Raw genomic sequence first — 19,706 nt, 5'->3', positions numbered from 1 at the left:
CAACTGATTCTGGAAAAACTTTTTACAACTCAGCAGCTCACCATCGCTGCTATGAAACTGACCTAAGAACTTCATTCATATCTATATGTATAATGCTCTTTTAACCACAAAAACTCTTTTTTGTTTTAATAAGTCTTAGATTAGTTAATAAGAATTGGCTGTAAGCATGTATTTGGGTAAAATGTGAAATATTCATTGACCTTGTGGGTATTGTGTCCGATCTCTTGAGATTAGTAAACTTTATATATGATGAATAAGATTTGAAGTAATCCTCACCATATTTGATTTGGGTGTCTGGGTGGGAGCCCACGGCTGAATTGCTTTAGGGGAGCTGTGTTTTTGGCTTCTGGGTAACCAGTAAGGTGTTGTAGAAGCGGTTTTGCTGCTGGCTTGGTGAATGTAATTATTGGAATAAACCACCATTCTGGGGATCGTCTAGCCCATTCTTTGTCCTGATTGAGCAATCTCAGTGAGGCCCCTCCAGAAACCATGGTCACAATGACGCTCTTTGGTACAACTGTTGATGGAACGCAATGATTGTTGGCGTCTGCAAAGGACAGTTAGTGAGGAATAGGGACGATCCCTGAATACGCAAAACATGATTAACAAAACCAGGATACAAGCAGACACAACTGTCAGTCAAGTTGTAGAGGAAGTAGATGAATTCAATTATCTGGGATCATACATATCCAACCAGAGAAAGAATTCCAAAGAAATCAGAAGATTAGGAATGACTCGCTCAGCCAAGCCTCCCTCATGAATATGTGGAAAAACCATGGCATCATGAAATGTACAAAGGTTCAACTGGTGAAAAGCTTAATTTTCTCAGTAGCAAACTATGGAGGTGAATCATTAGAAACTAATACTGCTGACAAGAAGAAAATTGAAGCCTTAGAAATGTAGTGCTGCTGACAAAGACTTGAGTATCTGCTGGACAGAAAATTAGATGAATGCTTACATTAGCAGCATTACTGGGGAGAATAAGACCGTGTTGTAAGAAGTCAACAGGCACAAACTTACGTACTCTGGTCACTTCAGGCACAGAGATGGAAATAACCTTGAGCAAACTGTCATGGCAGGAATGGTGACAGGTCATTGTAGTAGAGGATGATAAGCGAGGAGATGGAAAGATGGAAGGCGGCAGATTACTGGAAAATCAGCTGCTGAGTGTTGACAGCTAGCAACGGATCAAGAAGGCTTCTGAAAATTATCCTACGAGGTCATCGATATTCAGACAAGAATAAATGAGTTTTACTTACTAAAAACCACCACATTTTCACATTTTACTTCTAGCTTGAATTCACAAGCACCCTCCACCTCTAGTCACCATTCCATTACAGGCCAGAAATGGCAATTTAAGTTGGCCACTTCACTATACAGACAAGAACTACTATAATCAAGCATCTTTTTTATGCATGTCTGCAATCCTGGCACTCACGTAAAAGCTAAAGCTAAGTACTTACCCTGACCCCATCCAGTCCATAAACACTGTTTGCAGACCCTACTGACCCTTACCATTCCAGGGGGGACAAGGGCAGCTGACATACATACACATCACATTACTTTTTTCATTGGTCATTTTAAAATGTTAAACTACTTTAAAACAAAACCAGGAAAACTTCTCTGTATTGCTATAAAGATTATACACAGTGGGGTTGAGTATGAAAACAGAGTTAAGATGTTTATGGAATTTCAACTTTGAACTCCCTGACTTTCAAATATTTATTTTTTTAACAACATTCTAATAAGGGCTTTTAGTTTAACAGGTGCATATTGTGTATTTTTATACACAACACCATCTCAATGGGTTTTTGTGGATGAAAAACTCTACCCAAAGGATCAGTTTACTGAAGGAAATCTGCCTTTACCTCGGAATACCATATTTGTTGTGACTGACTTTTCAGACGGGCAATTGTAAAACATGCCGATTTTGACTGTCTACATTAGCAATTTCACAACTGTAATTCACCATTGGTGGAAGCTGTAGTGTAAACAGGACTCAGGTGTTTATACCACTGTGTGGTACCAGCTGTGAATTATGGCTATAAAGTGTTTGCTAGTGTAGATAAGGCTTCAAAGTCACTACAAGCAACACCATCCTGAGAAGCAGGCACTGAGCTGTATACAAAGGGGTTATACACAGAATTACAATTCTTAATTTGAGCTGGCTGGAATAAGAAATCAGTCTGGTGTTATTTCTGCAAGCTATAGGAATCAGCATCGGCTCTGCCAAACACTCCTTGAATTTATATCTAGAAATCCACAAAAGCCCACAAATTGACCACTGAACTCCAACACTGTGTGTGACAACAGTGTAGCAGAAAAGCTTATGAGGAGGTCTCGATATGTGAGAGATTACAGGATTCCAAGCAGCTGTCATCATCTTCTGCACTCCACAGTGGGTTTTCGGTGTGTGTGGTGGAGGTGGAAAGCACGAAAGGATTACGTAATGCAGGAACAATAAGAAGCTTGCATGCCCTGTGCGCCCCCCATCTGGAAAAACAAAGCTCTCAGTACTGTAATACATTGAGAAACAAATGGATTAGCTAAAGACGATACCTCTAGCACAGACATTAGTTGTGATAAGGACCTTCTCTTTTCCATCACGAAACCTTTGGATTACAGCTGCCCGTTGCTCAACTGTCAGCTCCCCACTCAGGACAGACACTTTGTGCCCATCCTGAGTCAGTTCCAGCGATAACCATTTGGCATTTCTACGAGTCTAAAAACAAATGCAGGAAGTAAGTACATGAGATAAAATCTCCTTGGGTGTAACCATATTCCCTCCCCTTTCAATCACTTGTAACCATCTTATGTATTCCCTAAAATACGTTATTCCTTTTCTTTATGGCATTTCAGAGGAGCGTCTGGCTGGCTCTTCACAGGCAGAACCTGCAGGCTCACAGTCCAAGTCCCACTAGCACACCATCAATTTTTCTGGGAGCTCACTCAGACCCCACTATTTGAGAAATACTGGATATAGGGAGATGTCCATGGATTTTGCTCTAAGGCTATTTCTGTTCCTAAAAAGAGCAAAAGTGGTTACACTGAAACCAGCTGGAAAACAAAAAATTAGTTAAAGCTATGGACCACATCTATAGACCAAACGGAGACAAATTGAATTAGGATGGCTTCAGGAAAGATTTAGCTGAATACAAGGGAATGGTAGTGGCCTACTGTTTAGCCAAGACAGAACTAGCATGAATTCCACTTAAACAGGATGTATTCAGCTGGTGCTAAGTGGTTAATACGGTGAAATTCTGAACCCTCACCTTTAAATACAGTAGATTAGAGAACTAAAGTTCCAATAAAGAAATTGTGTCTTGGATTCTTGTGTACATGCATGCACAAACACACACGTCACTGCATTACAATTTAAACAACCTGAAGTGTTTGATCATCAAAATTGCCCTACACAGAGGTTGGTGGTTTTGTTTTTGTTTTTGTTTTTTTTTAATACTACAACATTAAGTAGTTGAATTTAGAAAACACAAAGATTAAAAGCCTCATTTCTGTTTGTTTCCTTTAGTTCTTTTATGCAGGTTTCCAGATGGTTTTCTAGTCTCTTCCCCTTTCACCAAAACCAGGGAGGAAAAGATTTTCTCTGGGATCTGCTGTGAGAGCTGGGCGCAGCCAGTCTTACACAGGAGCCTGGAGGAAGAAACTGGTTAGGAGCTGATGATAGGTTTCCTGACAACACAATATAGGTCAGGACTCCAAAAGGACAACAAATTGGGCCAACAACAGCAGGTGAAATAGACAAAGAGCAGTTGGTGTAATGGAATCCTGCTGGGGGGCTCTGACTTATCTGTAACCTCTCAGTATACCTAATGTAATAATGTGTGTGTTCGCAGAGAGCCACGGTGGGAAAAGTCAATTGGCACCAAATGTAATAAGGGGCAGGAAACTAGAGAGACTAATGACAATTCATCCAGCCCTTTCAGAACACAGGTTGGGACAGTGTAGTCTGACAGAGCGAGTGACTCAGCATTCCCAATGTTCATGAACACAAAGGGTGAAGTTCAGTTGATTGCTCTAAACCAGAGAACTTTAAGAGTAAGTGCACATGGCCTGTTGGATCCTAGAGTAAGAACACGAATAGAGCCCTACCAAATTCATGGCCCATTTTGGGCAATTTCATGGTCATAGGATTTTAAGAGTCATAAATTCCACTATTTCAGCTATTTAAATCTGAAATTTCATGGTGTTGTAATAGTAGGGGCCCTAACCCAAAAAGGAGTTGTGTGTGTGTGGGGGGGGGGGTTGCAAGGTTATTGCAGGGGGGGTTGTGGTACTGCTACCCTTACTTCTGCTCTGCTGTTGGTGGTGGCACTGCCTTCAGAGCTGGACAGCTGGAGAGCGGCAGCTGCTGGCCGGGAGCCCAGCTCTGAGGGCTGAGCCGCCACCAGTAGCAGCAGCAGCATGGAAGTAAGGATGGTGTGGCACAGTGTTGCCACCCTTACTTCTGGTCTGCTGCTGGCAGGGCGCTGCCTTCAGAGCTGGGCCGCCCGGCCAACAGCCACTGCTCTCCAGCTGCTCAGCTCCAAAGGCAGCACAGAAGTAAGGGTGGCAATACCGCGATCCCCCTAAAATAACCTTGTGACCCCCCCCCACAACTCTCTTTGGGTCAGGACCCCCAATATGAGAAACGCTAGTCTCCCCCGTGAAATCTGTATAGTTTAGGGCAAAAGCACACAAAAGGCCAGATTTCATGCTCCGTGATGCTTTTTTCATGGCCATGAATTTGGTAAGGCCCTAAACATGAAGTATAGTGAGAAACCATGTTTAAGATATGTATGCTCAGAATAAAGAACTGGGTACCAATAAAAAACAGCTATATAATGTGGCTTAATTGTAAGTAGAAAAGGAGTACTTGTGGCACCTTAGAGACTAACTAATTTATTTGAGCATAAGCTTTCGTGAGCTACAGCTCACTCCGATGAAGTGAGCTGTAGCTCACGAAAGCTTATGCTCAAATAAATTAGTTAGTCTCTAAGGTGCCACAAGTACTCCTTTTCTTTTTGCGAAGACAGACTAACACGGCTGTTACTCTGAAACCTGTTAATTGTAAGTGTCTTTGTGGAATCCAGAGTAATATGCTTCATCTACTGCTGGGAGAGATGTAAAATAATACTATTTTTGAAAGATTACTACAGTCAGGAGTGAAACTGAACAAACATTCTACAAAAGGTCTGACCCAGGTCAGCCACCGAGCAAGCCTGAAGAGCCTGTGGTGGTTCTGGGCTCCGTTGCCTGCCACCGCTTCCCTCTCTTCAATTATAAGCTTAGGAGCCCAGCTGCCTCTGTGGTGAGCCCATGCACGGCACCTCTCAATTGAATTGTTTCATGTTCTAGCATGCAATGGGATCTTGGGCATTGCAAATCCCAGATACTCAAGAGTGAGATACGTGGTGCCAAAGAGTCCACTGCATACCGAAGCATACAGCAAATTGATGTAGAAGTCACACAAGAACCCAGCAAAGATGCAACTGGGACTCCTGATAATCTTTTAAGTACAGAACACATAAAAGCATCAGGGTACATCTACACTGCAGCTGGGCGATGTAAATCCCTGCTCGGGTAGACAGACCTGTGCAAGCTTTGATTCAGCTAGTGTGCTAAAAATAGCAGTGTGGCCACAGCAGCACAAATGGCTTTGGCTAGCTACCTGAGCATGTACCCAAGGTCTCAGATGGGATTGTACCTGGGCAGCTAGCCTGAGCTGCTGCGGCCACAGTGCTTTTAGTGTACTAGCTCAATCAAAGACAGTGCATTCTGTCTACCTGCAGCTGGAGGAGTAATTCTCAGCTTGGTGTAGACATCCCTTAAAGGTAAGAGGAGTCATGGTGGGCAGAGTTGTAGGAGTCTGGAGGAAGGGTGTGTGTAGTGTACAGGAACACATATTGAGCAGTATTCCTCAAATTATATCCCACTGATAAAAGCCCTCTTGCATTGCCCATAAGAAAACTCCTTATTCTGTTGATATCAGCATTGAAAGATGGGTCATTTTTTACTGTAATTTCTCTGAAAACAGTAATCTGGCTCTTTTACTGCATGAGTAACAGCGACAGGAGAGCTTTACCTGACAGAAGATGATAGCCTGGCCAACAGTGATGCTCCCATAGATATTGCACAGGGCCTTGTATTTATCTTGTTTATTCTCACACAAAAAGTAGTACTGCCTGATATTGGTCAAGGTCATCTCCTCTCGGCGGAGTTTAATTATGTTGGGGTCAGGGATGATCTGCTCAGCAAACCGCAACACGGCATCCTCAAAGGTTGCTGAGAAGAGGAGCATCTGACAATCCTGTGATAATGCTCTAGAAGAGAAAGGCTAGTAAATTGTGCAGTGTTATCATCGGATAACAGCCTCAAGCCACAATACCTTCACATTCCTGTGCCAACCCTCCTTTCCTTATGATTAAGAATTTTTTCCATCCATTCCAGGGATCGTCTAAGGTGACAAGTGGTTTATCACAGTGTGATATTTCCACGCAATCAAGTTACATGGAAGAACCAGAGATCCATCAACAGAACAGATCATAAGAGCCCTGCTGTAATGTTCACAAGCTCTTAGGGTACGTGTACACTGCATGTGGCAGCAAGCCTCCCAGCCTGGGTCCACTGACTTGTGTTAGCAGGGCTCAGGTTAACACACTAAAAATAATGGTGTGAACGTTGCTTTGAAACTGTGGCATGGGTTGTAGCTCAAGCTCTCAAATCTGAGGGAGATGGGGGGACTGATAATGCACATAAAGCAATGTTAATTTTAGATCAAGTTTATAAGAAGAGGAGATAAAACAGTAGTGCTCATGTAGGCTTCCAAGTCAAAGGTTCATGAAATGGGAAATTTCCAGCACTCTTTCCTTTAACATTCAAAGGAATTCATCATCTCAACTGTAAGAGAATTTGGAGGGTTCCAGGCTGATTTTAAACACAACTTTAAACAAGTTTATTGAGAAGCCAATTTTTTTTTTCCAATTTCCTTTTGACCAAATGCTCTGAAAGTACCAAATCTGAAGCCACCTCCATAGGAAGCGCGTATAAATAAGGAAGGTAGACTCAACCACTTTTTAAGTCATGCTTTAAGGAGGCTTTTCTCTAGCTTCCCCTTCAAGTACATCTGACTAGGACAGTATTTTATGTAGAGTTTTTTCAGAGGTGGTTTAGCTAAAACTATTACTCAGAGATATAAACTGATTTGCAAGTTAGAACTGAGAATTTTGAAAACTAAACCACTATTTACTCTGCCTTCAGCATTCAGAATTACCTCTGAATGCGAACACTCTGGTCTAAGAAGCCCTGTGTGTCAATCATAACATCCGCTTCATCCAGCACAAACACCGAGATCTTCTTTACATCCAGCAGCCTCAATTTGAAACACCAGTCTAGCACAGTCCCTGGGGTTCCAATTATTATCTGTTCTTCAATCTTGGTACCTCTTGGAACTGAGAGATGGAAAAGTTAAATTAGCCTTTATCTCAAAAGTGTGGGGGGGGAAGGGGGAGTCTGCAGGGTGATCTCCCATCTACATGCAGTCAGTGGCCTGTGCTGCCCACTGCTATGCTGGAACCTCCACATTTATTTATTGACAAATTAAATTTGTAGAATTTTAAAATACTGTGTGTAGAATTTTTATATTTCTGGCACAGAATTCCCTCAGGAGTAAAAATGGGATCCTCTGTCTTGACTGGGGCCTCTAGAATATAAATGTTACATGATACCAACACTAACATTGACTATTCCCACATCTACTGAGAAAAGTGAATCACACATACTTCTATTCCCTCGGACAGCATATGTAACTCTGATGTTGACACAAAGTTTTCCCATCTTCTCAACCACTTGTCCAGTCTGCACAGCCAGCTCATAGGTCGGAGCTAAACAGAGGCACTTTCAGATAGAGAAGTGAGAAAGACATTATACAGCAGCAGATATAGAAGCAATCTATAAGCTGCATTGTTTTAAATCAGATTAAGCGAATGAAATGGAAGGTGTTGTGCAACTGATGCAGCACTTAGTAAAAATCAGTGCAATAAAATAAATACATTAAACTACCATCCCATCCTATGGGAGTCTCGCAAGGTCGCACAAGCATCAACCATTTTGGACTCAGCTGCACTGATGGTAGCAGCAGTGAGAAATTTTAGGGGGAAAGGAGACTAGAAACTAGAGAAGGAAATAATGAACATAATAAAAATTCTAGATATCATAAAATTCTAGATATCATATCAGGAAGAAACAGACCAATGCAGCTGTCCTTGTGCAGAAAAAGACTCCCGGGATAAGGTCCACCAACACTTGGAAACTCTCCTGCAGCAAAAACATACTGGCGCAGGTGGAGTCGAGTACCGCCCCCATGAATTCTACCCTCTGCATCGGAACTAACATCAACTTATTGTCATTTACCAGCAGGCCCAAGGATTGGCACGTGGCCTGCAGCACCCCAACATCCCTTTGGACTGGGATGTGGAGCAGCCTTTGACGAGCCAGTCGTCGAGATATGGCTAGATCTGGATGCCCCGACATCAGAGGTAAGTGGCTACTACCGACATGCACGTGGTAAACATCCTTGGTGCTGCTGCAAGGCCAAATGGGAGGACCGCAAACTGACAGTGGTCAGGTCCCACCGCGAATTGTAGGAAGCGTCTGTGACCTTGAAAGATCGTTATGTGGAAATTTGCGTCCTTCAAGTTGAGGGCAGCACACCAGTCTCCCGGATCCAGGGAGGGGATGAGGCGAAGGAGACCATGCGGAACTTCAATTTCTTTAGGTATTTGGTGAGGTCTTGCAGGTTCAGAATGGGCCGCAGACTGCCCTTGACCTTTGGGATTAAAAAGTACCGGGAATAGAACCCCTTGTTCCTGTGCTCATAAGGAACCTCTTCCACCACAGCCAACTGCAGCAGTCCTTCTACCACCTGCATGAGGAGACTCATGAGAGGGGTCCCTGAAGAGGAATGGGGAAGAGGGTGGGGGGGAGAAAACTGGAGGGTATAACCCTGCGCCACTGTACTGAGGACCCAGGGAACCGAAGTTACGGTGGTCCATGCCGGGAGGACGAATGAAAGGTGGTTTGAGAAAGGCGGGAAAGATGGATCCTGGGTATAGGCCGGTAGATCACCCTCAGGCACATCCTCAAAATGCTCGCTTGCCCCCCTGCTTATTGCAGGTCGAGCCCAATTGGGCAGAGAGTGGTGGCGCAGGTGGTGCTTGTAGCCCCTTGTCTTTTTGTGGGGCGGCTCGTGCCGTGGTTGCCTCCCTTGGCCCTGAGATGGCTGCAGTTTGAACCGTTTATGGGTTGGACTGGGGACGTATAGCCCTAGAGTTCTCAGGAGCCTTTTAGCCCATGCAGCTTAGTGTTGGTCTGTTCTGCAAATAGGACCTGGACGTCAAAGGGGAGGTCCTACATTGACTGCTGAGCCTCAGTCAACAGGCCTGAGAGGAGCAGCCAGGATGCTCACTGCATGGAGATGGCCGAGGCCATGGTGCGAGCCACAGAGTCCGCCATTTCTGAAGCTGCCTGGAAGGCTGCTCTGGCCATAGCCGTGCCCTCCTCGAGGATCACCCGGAATTCTCTCCTGGACACTTCGGGAAGTAAGGCCTCGAATTTGGCCATGATGTGCCACATGTTATAGTTGTAGCGTCCAAGTAGGTCTTGGTGGTTGGCCACTCTCAACTGAAGGCTGGAAGATGAATAAATTTTCTGCCCAAACAGATCCAGTCTTTATTTTTGGATGTAGCCTCCCTGCCTCTCCCTCTGATTAACCGCCTCAACTACGAGGGAGTTTGGGGCCGGGTGAGTGTAGCGATATCCATGGCCTTTAGCTGGCACAAAGTAATTGCACTCAGCCCTTTTAGAAATGGAGAGCAGGGAGGACGGGGTTTGCCATAAGGCATTAATAATTTTCAATACCCCCTCATATAGGGGTAAAGCCACCCTAGCAGGTGCCATACAACAAAAGATCTCAAACAGGGAGTCCCAATGGCTCCTCTAGTTCCTCTGCCTGGAGCTCCAGGTTAGAGACGACCAGCTTCAATAGCTCCTGAAGAGCCTTGGCGTCATCGTGTGGAACAGGGTGAGGGGGACCCATAATAGCTTTGACCGGCGACGATGAGGACGAAGCTGGAGCCAAGGGATCTACCACATCCCCTGGTGGTCCGACCAGGTACTCCCCTGGGTCCTCATGGGCCTGGGGGGCGGGGGTGGGCCTCCACCTCTGGAGGAGAGTGGGATGCTGTGGCCAATGGCATATCCAAGGCCCCCACCACCGACCGGGCAGCCTGTGAATGCTGGGTAAACCCACAAGGGTACCATGCCGCCAGCCACTAGCCTTGGCGTCGGTTGCAGGGCTGATGATGTAGACAATACCGCCGGTGCTGGGGCTTGTCCTGCTGTCAAGGACTCCTGCTCAGCACCGGAGTCGTAACCAGAGCGGTTGCTATGGAGTGACCACGATTGGGTGGACTGGCAGCCCTCCTCTGTGCGATGCCGGCCACTATATCTTGATGTAAACCTGTCCGATACAGACGAGTCCCTTGCGCAGGACCTTGGGAGCGTTCAGCGGATTGGCATCGGTAATCCAGCGATCTACGTCTCACGCTGCTCAACTGGTACCAGGACCTAGAGCAGGCCAATCGTCGGGAGGATCTCCCCAACCGTGGGGATCCGTGTCTCGGCGACAGGTGTCGGTGGGTTGGTGACTGGTGGCTCCGCTCAGTCACATGATCGGTACCAATGTGTTGAAGACACGAAGGACGGGTCTCAATGCTCATGCCGAGGGAATCGTGCCTCCATAGGTCTGAGCCAGGTCACTGATGAGCCGCACCTTGAATCCCACTGTCGGTGCCCAGGGTCTGGAGACCAAAGAGGGCTTCGCTGAGCCTGCCTCCCTACTTCCGAGGCATGACGGCTCCATGCGGGCAAACACTGGCGGGATGTCCCCCGTGATGGGGAGTGGTGCCACCGAGGCGGGGACACACGGGGAGGTCCCAAGGCAGGTTTACCCCTGGACCAGGGTACTGCTGGAGCTGGCAGCACTGGTAGCATCAGGATTTCCTGCGCTGCCTGCGGGGCCTTCGGTGTCAACAGGACCTCTAGTTGATGGAGGCCCTTGCGAATGTCCGGTGTGGCAGGCATGGTGCAGGAAGGGCTAGATCGCTCGACTTGAGCTGAGGCCCGACTCCCTGACAGAGGTGTTGAGCTGCCCAACATGGGTCTTGGCTCTCCTCCAGCCCTCTCCTTTCCCTTACAGGAAGTGGGAGATCTTCCCCTCACAGATCTCTTCGGTTTCTTGGCCGGAACCGGGAAGGGGGGGGGATTAGTGCCAGTTTGTAGATGGCGCCGGCGGGGTGCTCCGCACCAATGCTGCAGTGCTCGGAGCCAAGTCAGACCTCTGCTCCGGAGCTGGGGTCAGCACCGATTCCATCAGGAGTGCCCTGAGACATCTGTCTCTCTCCATTTTTGTTCGGGGTTTAAAGATTTACAGATGCAACACTTGTTGCTTATGTGTCCTTCGCCTAGACCAGGGGTTCCCACAACAAATTTTTTGGTGGCCTCAGAATGCGGCCACCAACTCTTGCTGGTGGCCACTCTGACAATTTTTCCTAAAATACTTAATTAACTTTAGGAAAAACAAATAAATATGCACACATACATCTCCAAATCATTGTAATTTATCTATTTAGCTTGTGGATTTTTTTGCAGACTCAAAAATAAATGTACAGTTGTCTATTCTTTACTGAACCTTAACAGAATAGCAACACAAATAAGGTGCTTTGAACGTTCTTGTCTTTTTTCTTGTTGTTTCTTTTGCTTTTTTGGGTGTGTGTGTTTAAGACTTGCTAGCGATAAGTAAGTCTGCTTTGAAAAGTAATATTAACAAGCATACAAACATCACCTTTCACAGCAGACTTACTCAGCCCCAGTAAGCCTGGGGCCAAATTAAGCCCTGGATGGGGAGGTGGCTACAGAGGCAGTGAGAGCCAGGAGCAATGGGGACTGGAGGAGGCAGCGGGGGCCAGAGGTAATGTGTGCGTGTGGGGGGCGGGGGGAGGGGGAGGGGGAGGGGGAAGAGGTGAGCTCAAGGGCCAGAGCCCACCACCTTGCAGCCAGGAAACAGAGCCCAAAGTTCCACACCCAAGGGATAGGACCTGGAGACAGAGCCCGAAATCCCGTGGTTGGAACCTGCCATCTGCCACCCCAGGACTGAAGCCCAATGGCACCACCCCCAGGAATGTGGAGAACTCAGCGACTGCCTGCTCCTCCAGCTTGTGTATCTCCAGAGAGGGGCAAGGCCCAACCAACCTGGGGAGGGGCCACTGCTTTGCCCACCCACCTCCTCCAAATAACTGCCCAGGAGGCTGTGGCCGCAAGAAAAGCCCCTGGTGGCCGCATTTGAGAAACGCTGGCCTAGACACCTTAAACAACTAACGTGTGGGTCGCTGATGGACACAGGCTGCTTACAACGATCACATGACTTAAAGTCTGGGGACCAGAACATGCCCCGTCCCTAGGCTGAGTCCCGTCCAAGACCAACTAACTAAAACTAAATACTAAGGGAACTATATACACAACTATTTTACAGGAAAACGTTCGGGAAAAACGTTGAACAAAGCGAAATCTAGCTGAAGCGGCAGACGTTCCAGCACCGTCACTGGCGGCAAGAAGGAACTGAGAGTGTGTGTGGGAGGGTGCCGGCAGCGCCCCTTATACCACGGCATGTGTGCGCCTCTCTAGGGGGCACCAGAGCCGGTCCCCTATGGATACCACTGGGGGAAAAACTTCCAGCACCGGTGCATGTAGTGAGCGCACACACCTAATACGGAACGGACGTGAGGAAGAACTCAATAGCGACACTTGAGCCAGTAAGAATATTCATGTGAACAAGAACTTTAATTGTAAAATAAGCTACAGAAAAGAACTATCATGAACTCACAGTAATTGCTCTTCAAATGTCTCTGATTTCTCAAAACTTAAATGCAAAGTATTCAAACCTGGTCTAAAGCCACAATTAGTAAACGTGCATGCTATTTTTGTAAATTATACTTTTAGATGGAGCTTTCAAAATTAATCTGAAACCATTCAACAGGTTTCTGCTCTATAATGCAAACAACTTAAGATGTAAACACATTTCTGTGACAAAGCGCATCCAAACCAACAGCCTATATATCAAGTTCCAAAGCGACTGCACAACCAAGATATCCAGCATAAAGGACAGGGGTTAGACTGGAAGTGCTGGCATATAGCAAATATAGCAACATCACAAAACGTAAAAAGAAAATAAAAAAAACACTCAACATGAAACCGAATTCATTTTTAAAAAATGGAGTTAAAAGTAATTTCAAGTACATAGGCTGCCCCGGGTCACCCTCTACCATAGGGTTTTACAATCATTGTGACGTTGCACTCCATATGTTTGATGGAAATATGCTTAAGAGTGTGAATATGATGTAACTGGAACATGCTTTATGCAAAAGGTCTCTTGTAAGGTATTATAACAAAGGTGATAACCTACTGAATATATTCCTCCTATTTGTATGCATGTATCGTTTTTGTATCTGAGGCTAGAAATATGAAGTATAACTCTGAGGTCCTATTGTAATTATGCAAAGTGTGGGCCATTAATGGTGGTTTAGAATCTTGATGGCTCCCATTGACTAAGACAATTGATTGTAAGTGGCTCTGTTTATTTGCAAACCTTCCTGTGTACGTGGGGGTCAGAAGGAGGGGTCGGGACCCAGAGAGACAAAAGATTCCCACCTTGTGCCAAAGCTATACAAGGGGGTGGAGCAGGAGAAAGGAGGCTGCTAGTCATGAGAAAGCCCCTGCTTACCACCTCAGGTGTCTGCTAGAACTAACAAGGACTGTACCAGGGGAAGGATTGGGCTCAGACAAGAAAGGAGTCTAGTCTGTGAAAAGAAAAGGAGTACTTGTGGCACCTTAGAGACTAACCAATTTATTTGAGCATGAGCTTTCGCTGTAGCTCACGAAAGCTTATGCTCAAATAAATTGGTTAGTCTCTAAGGTGCCACAAGTACTCCTTTTCTTTTTGCGAATACAGACTAACACAGCTGTTACTCTGTAGTCTGTGAAAGAAGCTTATTGGGACATCTCTGAGGGCGAGATATTACCTGTAATCAGATTCTTAATATATTAGGCTTAGACTTGCATGTTTTTGCTTTATTTTGCTTGGTGACTTACTTTGTTCTGTCTGTTATTACTTTAAGCCACTTAAATCCTACTTTTTATACTTAATAAAATCACTTTTGTTTATTAATAAACCCAGAATAAGTGATTAATACCTGGGGGAGCAAACAGCTGTGTATCTCTATCAGTGTTATAGAGGGCAGCCAATTTATGAATTTACCCTGTATAAGCTTTATACAGAGTAAAATGGATTTATTTGGGGTTTGGATCCCATTGGGAGCTGGAGGCAGGCAACTTGCTGAGCAATTTTCAGTTAAATCTGCAGCTTTGGGGGCATGGACCAGATCCTGGGTCTGTGTTGCAGCAGGCTAGCATGTCTAGCTCAACAAGACAGGGTTCTGGAGTCCCAAGCGGACAGGGAAAACGAGCTCAGAGGTAATTTCAGCACGTGAGGTGACAGTCCCAAGGGGATCTCTATGACTAACCCATCACAATCATATCTTCCTGTTTTTAAGAAAAAGTTTGTCCCCTGTAATTGCATGAGAGGCCCAAACAAACAGGGGAAACTGACTACATGGATGAAGCAGTGAAAAATAATATACACAAAGTGCGGTCACACGAAGAAAATGGAAAAGAAAAGTCATTTAACTTTCCCAGTACAGTGACCATAGATGGTGCAAGTAACAGTAGCAACACATTCAAACTGTGACTTTAAGCAGTTTCCCTTTAAGAAAGACAATATATTGCTATTCCTCCCAGATAACCTTAACCTTCTACCAGTATTACCTGGGGGAATTTCTCAGCACCATTAACTCTGCTCAGCATGGCCAAGACAAAAGCTGCAGTTTTTCCTGTCCCTGACTGGCTCTGTGCTATAAGATTTTGGGGTCTGCAAAACAATAAGAATTTACTCAGTTGTGTGTAGGTTTTATAATTGCAAAAACATCTGTAGTGTTGTAAGTGTGCATGGTGTTCTCCAAACAGAGAGGATGTGTGCACATGGGAGGTTATATTTAAAATGGGATTGCCTCAAGAGGTAGATTATAAGAACAGAAAGAAGATGACAGGAAAAGTGTCTGAGGTACACGCAGCACAACACAAAGCACAAAACAACATGTGGGAAACAGAGGAATAAGTACAGGAGGAAGTCAGAACAGAGATGCAGGTGAATAGGAGATTATGCAGGATCTGAAAGAAAGGACGAGTATCTCAAACTGGATATTATAAGAGACAGGAAGCCAGTGGAAGGTTGATGGCTACTCCTGGTGGAATTCTGTGCCACTGCGTGTTTGCTGAATTCATGTCCCCCACCAATATCTTTGCTTTCCCGCAGAAAAGTAACTTTCTGATAGGGAAGTTCCCTACAGTGCGAGTGCGTTGTTTCCGGCGCCCTGAGCAGCCAGCCGAGAGGTAAATCACTGGAGAGAGGGGCTGAGGATGGCTCGGCCAGTGGCTCCTACCCTGTGCCACGCTCAGCTACTAGTCCTGACTGGGCTGGGGAGGACAGGACTTCCTCTTCCCCTTCCCCTACAAGGAGTAGCCAGGGCTGGGTCAGACCCACCCCCAGAAATCGCTCTGGCTGCAGGAAGCACCGCACCTCCCCCCTGCTTCTTGCCCCCTTGTTCCTCAGCTGTGGCGGAGGGGGGGAGGAGAGGTCATTGTATCGGGAGCTGCTCTCCCATCAGCCCAACCCCCAAGCATTCAGATCCACCTCATACCCAGATTGCCCTGCCAAGACTCACCCCTGCACCCAGAACCTCCCCACTGACTCCCCTGAACCTGAACCCACACCCTCTTCATCTGGAACCCCCCCTGCACCCAGACTCCCTAGGTGTAACTCCAGGTACAGGCAGCGGGTAAGTAGGGGCTGTGTACCAGGAGGACTGTAGCACAGGCTACAAGGAGGGGCTGTGTCCGAGGGGATATTGCTGCTGTGGGGCCAGGTTGTGCAGGCAGCCCACATGGGGAAGCTGACCTGGATGCATAGAGCACCTGGTGTCACTGCTCCCCCATCCCCGCCCAACATTCCTCCGCGCTCCCCTAGGGGGGTTTGGGCCTGTTGCACACAGCAGAGCTTGCCTGGGGAGGGAGCAGGGCCAAATGGAAGGCAAAAATCTGCCCCCCACATGTGGCACCCAAGGCTTGCAATTTGCGGGAGGGCAATGCCCCCCCCCCAAACTACGCCATGGGAAAAACTGAACGGAATCTAGTGTCACACCAAGACATAAGGAGTCATGGAAGGACATTAAGCATTGCAGGTACGATCAGCCAGGGAGAAGGAGAACCAGGAGCATGGGAAGAGTCTGGAGAAGACATGAGGGGCTTGCTGCTCCCCTAACTGCAATGCCATAAGTAGAGCAGGGCAGCTCCACACACACCTCTCCGATGCTTCCCACCTCCAACCTGGAGTGGGGTTAGAGCCAGGCAGTGCAGGGTGGCTGCTGCTCTGGCTGGTGCCATGGAAGCTCCCCCTTCCTCCTCCTCCTGCTGGTGCTCCTCAGCTCCCGGCCCCCTTTGACTGCTCATACAGTTGGTAAGAGCTGCCTGGGCAGGGGGACCCAGCTGCGGGGCTGGAAGAGCCCTCTGGGAACATCGACCATGGGGTGGGGGGGCCCTTCTGGGCTATCCTCTGCCTGTTCCCTGAGCTGTTTGCAAACTTTTTGAGCTGCCCCCGCACTTTGACTTATAATTTTTGATTGCACCCTACCCCTCCCCCAAACCCAGACAGGCTAGGTGGACTGCTGAGGTGAGTCGGGGGTGGAGGTGGCACTCTCTCTTTGGGCCCCTCCTTGTAGAACTGGCCCTGCTCTGCCAGGCCCTGCTCCCCCAAATCAAACTACGCCTATGACCAGAATGGCAGAGATATGAAAATAATGAACAAATGCAAATAGCATGTTTTACACCTTGCTTTGAAAGTACTCACGGGTCAGCTAGCATCATAGGAAGCGCTGTCTCCTGTATCTTGGATGGTCTGTTGAAACCCATTGCATAAATCCCCTGTAATAACTCTTTCTTCCTGTCAAACCAGGAAAAAAATCAAACTATTTACAAGCAAGTGATGAGATGCCCTAGGACAGTGCTTTTCAAAACTTTTTAGACTGCATATGCCTTTCCAAATAATGCAGTCTACCATGTACCCCCCATCTGAGATATGGTCATAACATACCTAGGATTAGATTTCCAAATCCTACTAAATAAAATGTGTTACAGGATTTTTCTCATGTCCTTTTTCTCCAGTCCGGGAACTTGATTAGGACATTCAGGCATGTGAAATTACTGATACCAGAGTATTTGTAACAAAAACAAGATTTATTAAAAGCCAAGAGAAAATGGAGTTAAAACAAAAGCAATGGTTAGCTTAACCTATCTAGCTGAACTAGATATGACATTCTCAGTTGAGTCAGAGAAAAAAAAGATGTCTAAAAAGCAAGAACTGTTCTGTCTGACAGTCTCTTATCAGAGTCAGCCCCTGCTATCAAGTCCAGAGAGATAGATAGGGTACCCCAACCACAATCCAGGGTTGCCACCCTACCTTCCAAACCAGTTTTATCCAATTACTCACACACTCAGTAGGGTTTGGGGGACTCTCTGCATTCTTTAAGAGATGGGCCACTCAGGATACAAAAAGATGCTTTACCAATGTTTAATATCTGTCTCTCACATGTTAACCATCTTAGCTCAGGTACTGCCCCACTTGCTGTATTCAACCAATCCTCAATTCTGCTGAGGAAAGCAATTAGGTGTGACCTTTTACAATTTATTTTATGTCCCTTATCATGAAAGGAATTATTGCCCAATCGATCTTCTTTTAGGAAATATAAAATACTGACCAAACCCAAAGCTCTGTCATAGGTACCACACATACTCTTGGGAGAAGGTATCACCATAAGATCTTTTGCAGCATATTATCAGCATGTTTTGGTTTTAAAGCTTATGAAGACGTGTTCTAACTGTTCCTTGCTGTGGCTCTAGACCAGCAGACAGAAGGAAGATTCATCTGTTGACATACCATCATTTCCTATACACCTTCAGGTTTCCCTTGGAAATCTTGCATCCAGCTCTAACCCTAATCAGGGCCTGGGTACACCACAAAAATAACCATGTTTAAAAGTGGTTAGGAAACATCAGTGAAAATCCATGTTGTAATATGGTCAGATCACAGTTGGTTTAAGACAACATGTCAGTCTTTCTACACAATGTTTAGGAACTATTTTAGCCTATATATTTTCCAACATTAAAAACAGTTTCCAGTATAGGTGTAGATTTTTTTTCTTGCCAGTATGGAAAAGAAAAACAAACAAAATCTCTTTAAGGTGTCTATAGCTATGGCATCTAAAATTCAGTGTTAAAATATGGGTGGATTACAATCGCGTTTCTATGTGTTTTTTGGATATGGTACCAGGACGCGTTAGTCTCACAAGATCACAGTACAGTGGAAAGGATGGACCCTTCAATATATGTCTGCATATCTTCCCCATTTCAGCTGTATTTGGTTTTTACTGTATTGTACTGTCACTCCCAAATTCAAAGGAGACTGTGTGATAGAACATGACTAAACCCCCCAGGTAGTTACTACTGGCCCATTTATCTGAGACTGCCCTTTTTTCAGTCTGTAGTTCTATACTCACAGCCGCAGTTCTTCAAAGGTTTTTACTGAGAAGAGAGGGGAGCTGGGATCTCGCTGCAGGACTTCAACATGATGACTGGATTCTACCAGAGACTTCCGGATAAGCTTGTTTAAAAGGGAATTTTCTGCTAAATCCACTATGTGAGCATGGAAAAAAAATAAAAAAAGAGAAAAGGGAACAGTTCACCACACCTAGCAGGTTGTATAAAGGTCACAGCTCACTTCTCGTAACTGCTAGAAATGGAGTGTTTTTAAAACAAAAAAGTAAATACAAGCCCCCAAAACGAAAAAAAATGAAGTCAACACACATAAGGTGGAAAAGTATGATGGGGCTCACATAGCTTTGTCTCAAACAATGGAATTATTGCAACCCTAGACATGCCCACTTTGAGGGGAAAAAACAACTGTGCCACCCTCTGTAGCCCTGCCAAATATTTAAGTCTACTCCATCTTAATTTGTAAACCTCTTGCGCTTCCTCAGGTTAACAGAGAGACTCCCTGACCCAATCTAGCTCACCTTGCAAACTCTATCTAACTCAATTAACTCCTACACCCCCCGAGGTTCTTAATGCAACCTCAAAACCCTCCTCAAAAAGAGACCAATGTGCTCTTCCCTGTCACTTCCACCCCAGACACCTTGCACCGTCCCTGACATTCCTTTGTAGATTCACCGGATCTTGCCCTTTCTTCTTTTTTATTGCAATGCTCTTTGATTTCATTTTGAAATGAAAAAAATGTAAAGCACTTTCAATGTAATTAATTAAATGGTTTTATCCCCCCCCCCATTCTCAACATTAAGGACTTGAATAATGTTAGGGTTTGTCTACAAGTGGAGCCATTACTGACTGACTATGTGTGGAGAGACCACTGCCTATCATGTTCACCAACATTGTCTCACTGTTTCCTTGTACTCTCCAGTTGACTCTTAGAT

At 45.8% G+C, this 19,706-nt stretch overlaps 1 protein-coding gene across 1 annotated transcript in view; it reads right to left on the bottom strand.

Moving 5' to 3' along the window:
• Nucleotides 1-19,706, bottom strand: part of DDX25 (DEAD-box helicase 25) — a 56,468-nt gene that overhangs the window by 14,736 nt on the left and 22,026 nt on the right. The window contains exons 4-10 of the mRNA XM_048827610.2: nucleotides 18,777-18,912; nucleotides 17,072-17,164; nucleotides 14,935-15,037; nucleotides 7,779-7,893; nucleotides 7,271-7,448; nucleotides 6,083-6,320; nucleotides 2,560-2,722 (exon numbers count right to left, since the gene is read on the bottom strand). Of these exons, the coding sequence (XP_048683567.1) occupies nucleotides 2,560-2,722; nucleotides 6,083-6,320; nucleotides 7,271-7,448; nucleotides 7,779-7,893; nucleotides 14,935-15,037; nucleotides 17,072-17,164; nucleotides 18,777-18,912 (1,026 nt within the window). The remainder of the gene's footprint in view (nucleotides 1-2,559; nucleotides 2,723-6,082; nucleotides 6,321-7,270; nucleotides 7,449-7,778; nucleotides 7,894-14,934; nucleotides 15,038-17,071; nucleotides 17,165-18,776; nucleotides 18,913-19,706) is intronic.

Source organism: Caretta caretta, chromosome 22 (assembly GCF_965140235.1).
Source record: "Caretta caretta isolate rCarCar2 chromosome 22, rCarCar1.hap1, whole genome shotgun sequence".
NCBI classification, from domain to species: Eukaryota; Metazoa; Chordata; order Testudines; family Cheloniidae; genus Caretta; species Caretta caretta.
Note: the sequence above shows the minus strand (reverse complement) of the source record. Positions and strands in the feature narration are given on the sequence as shown.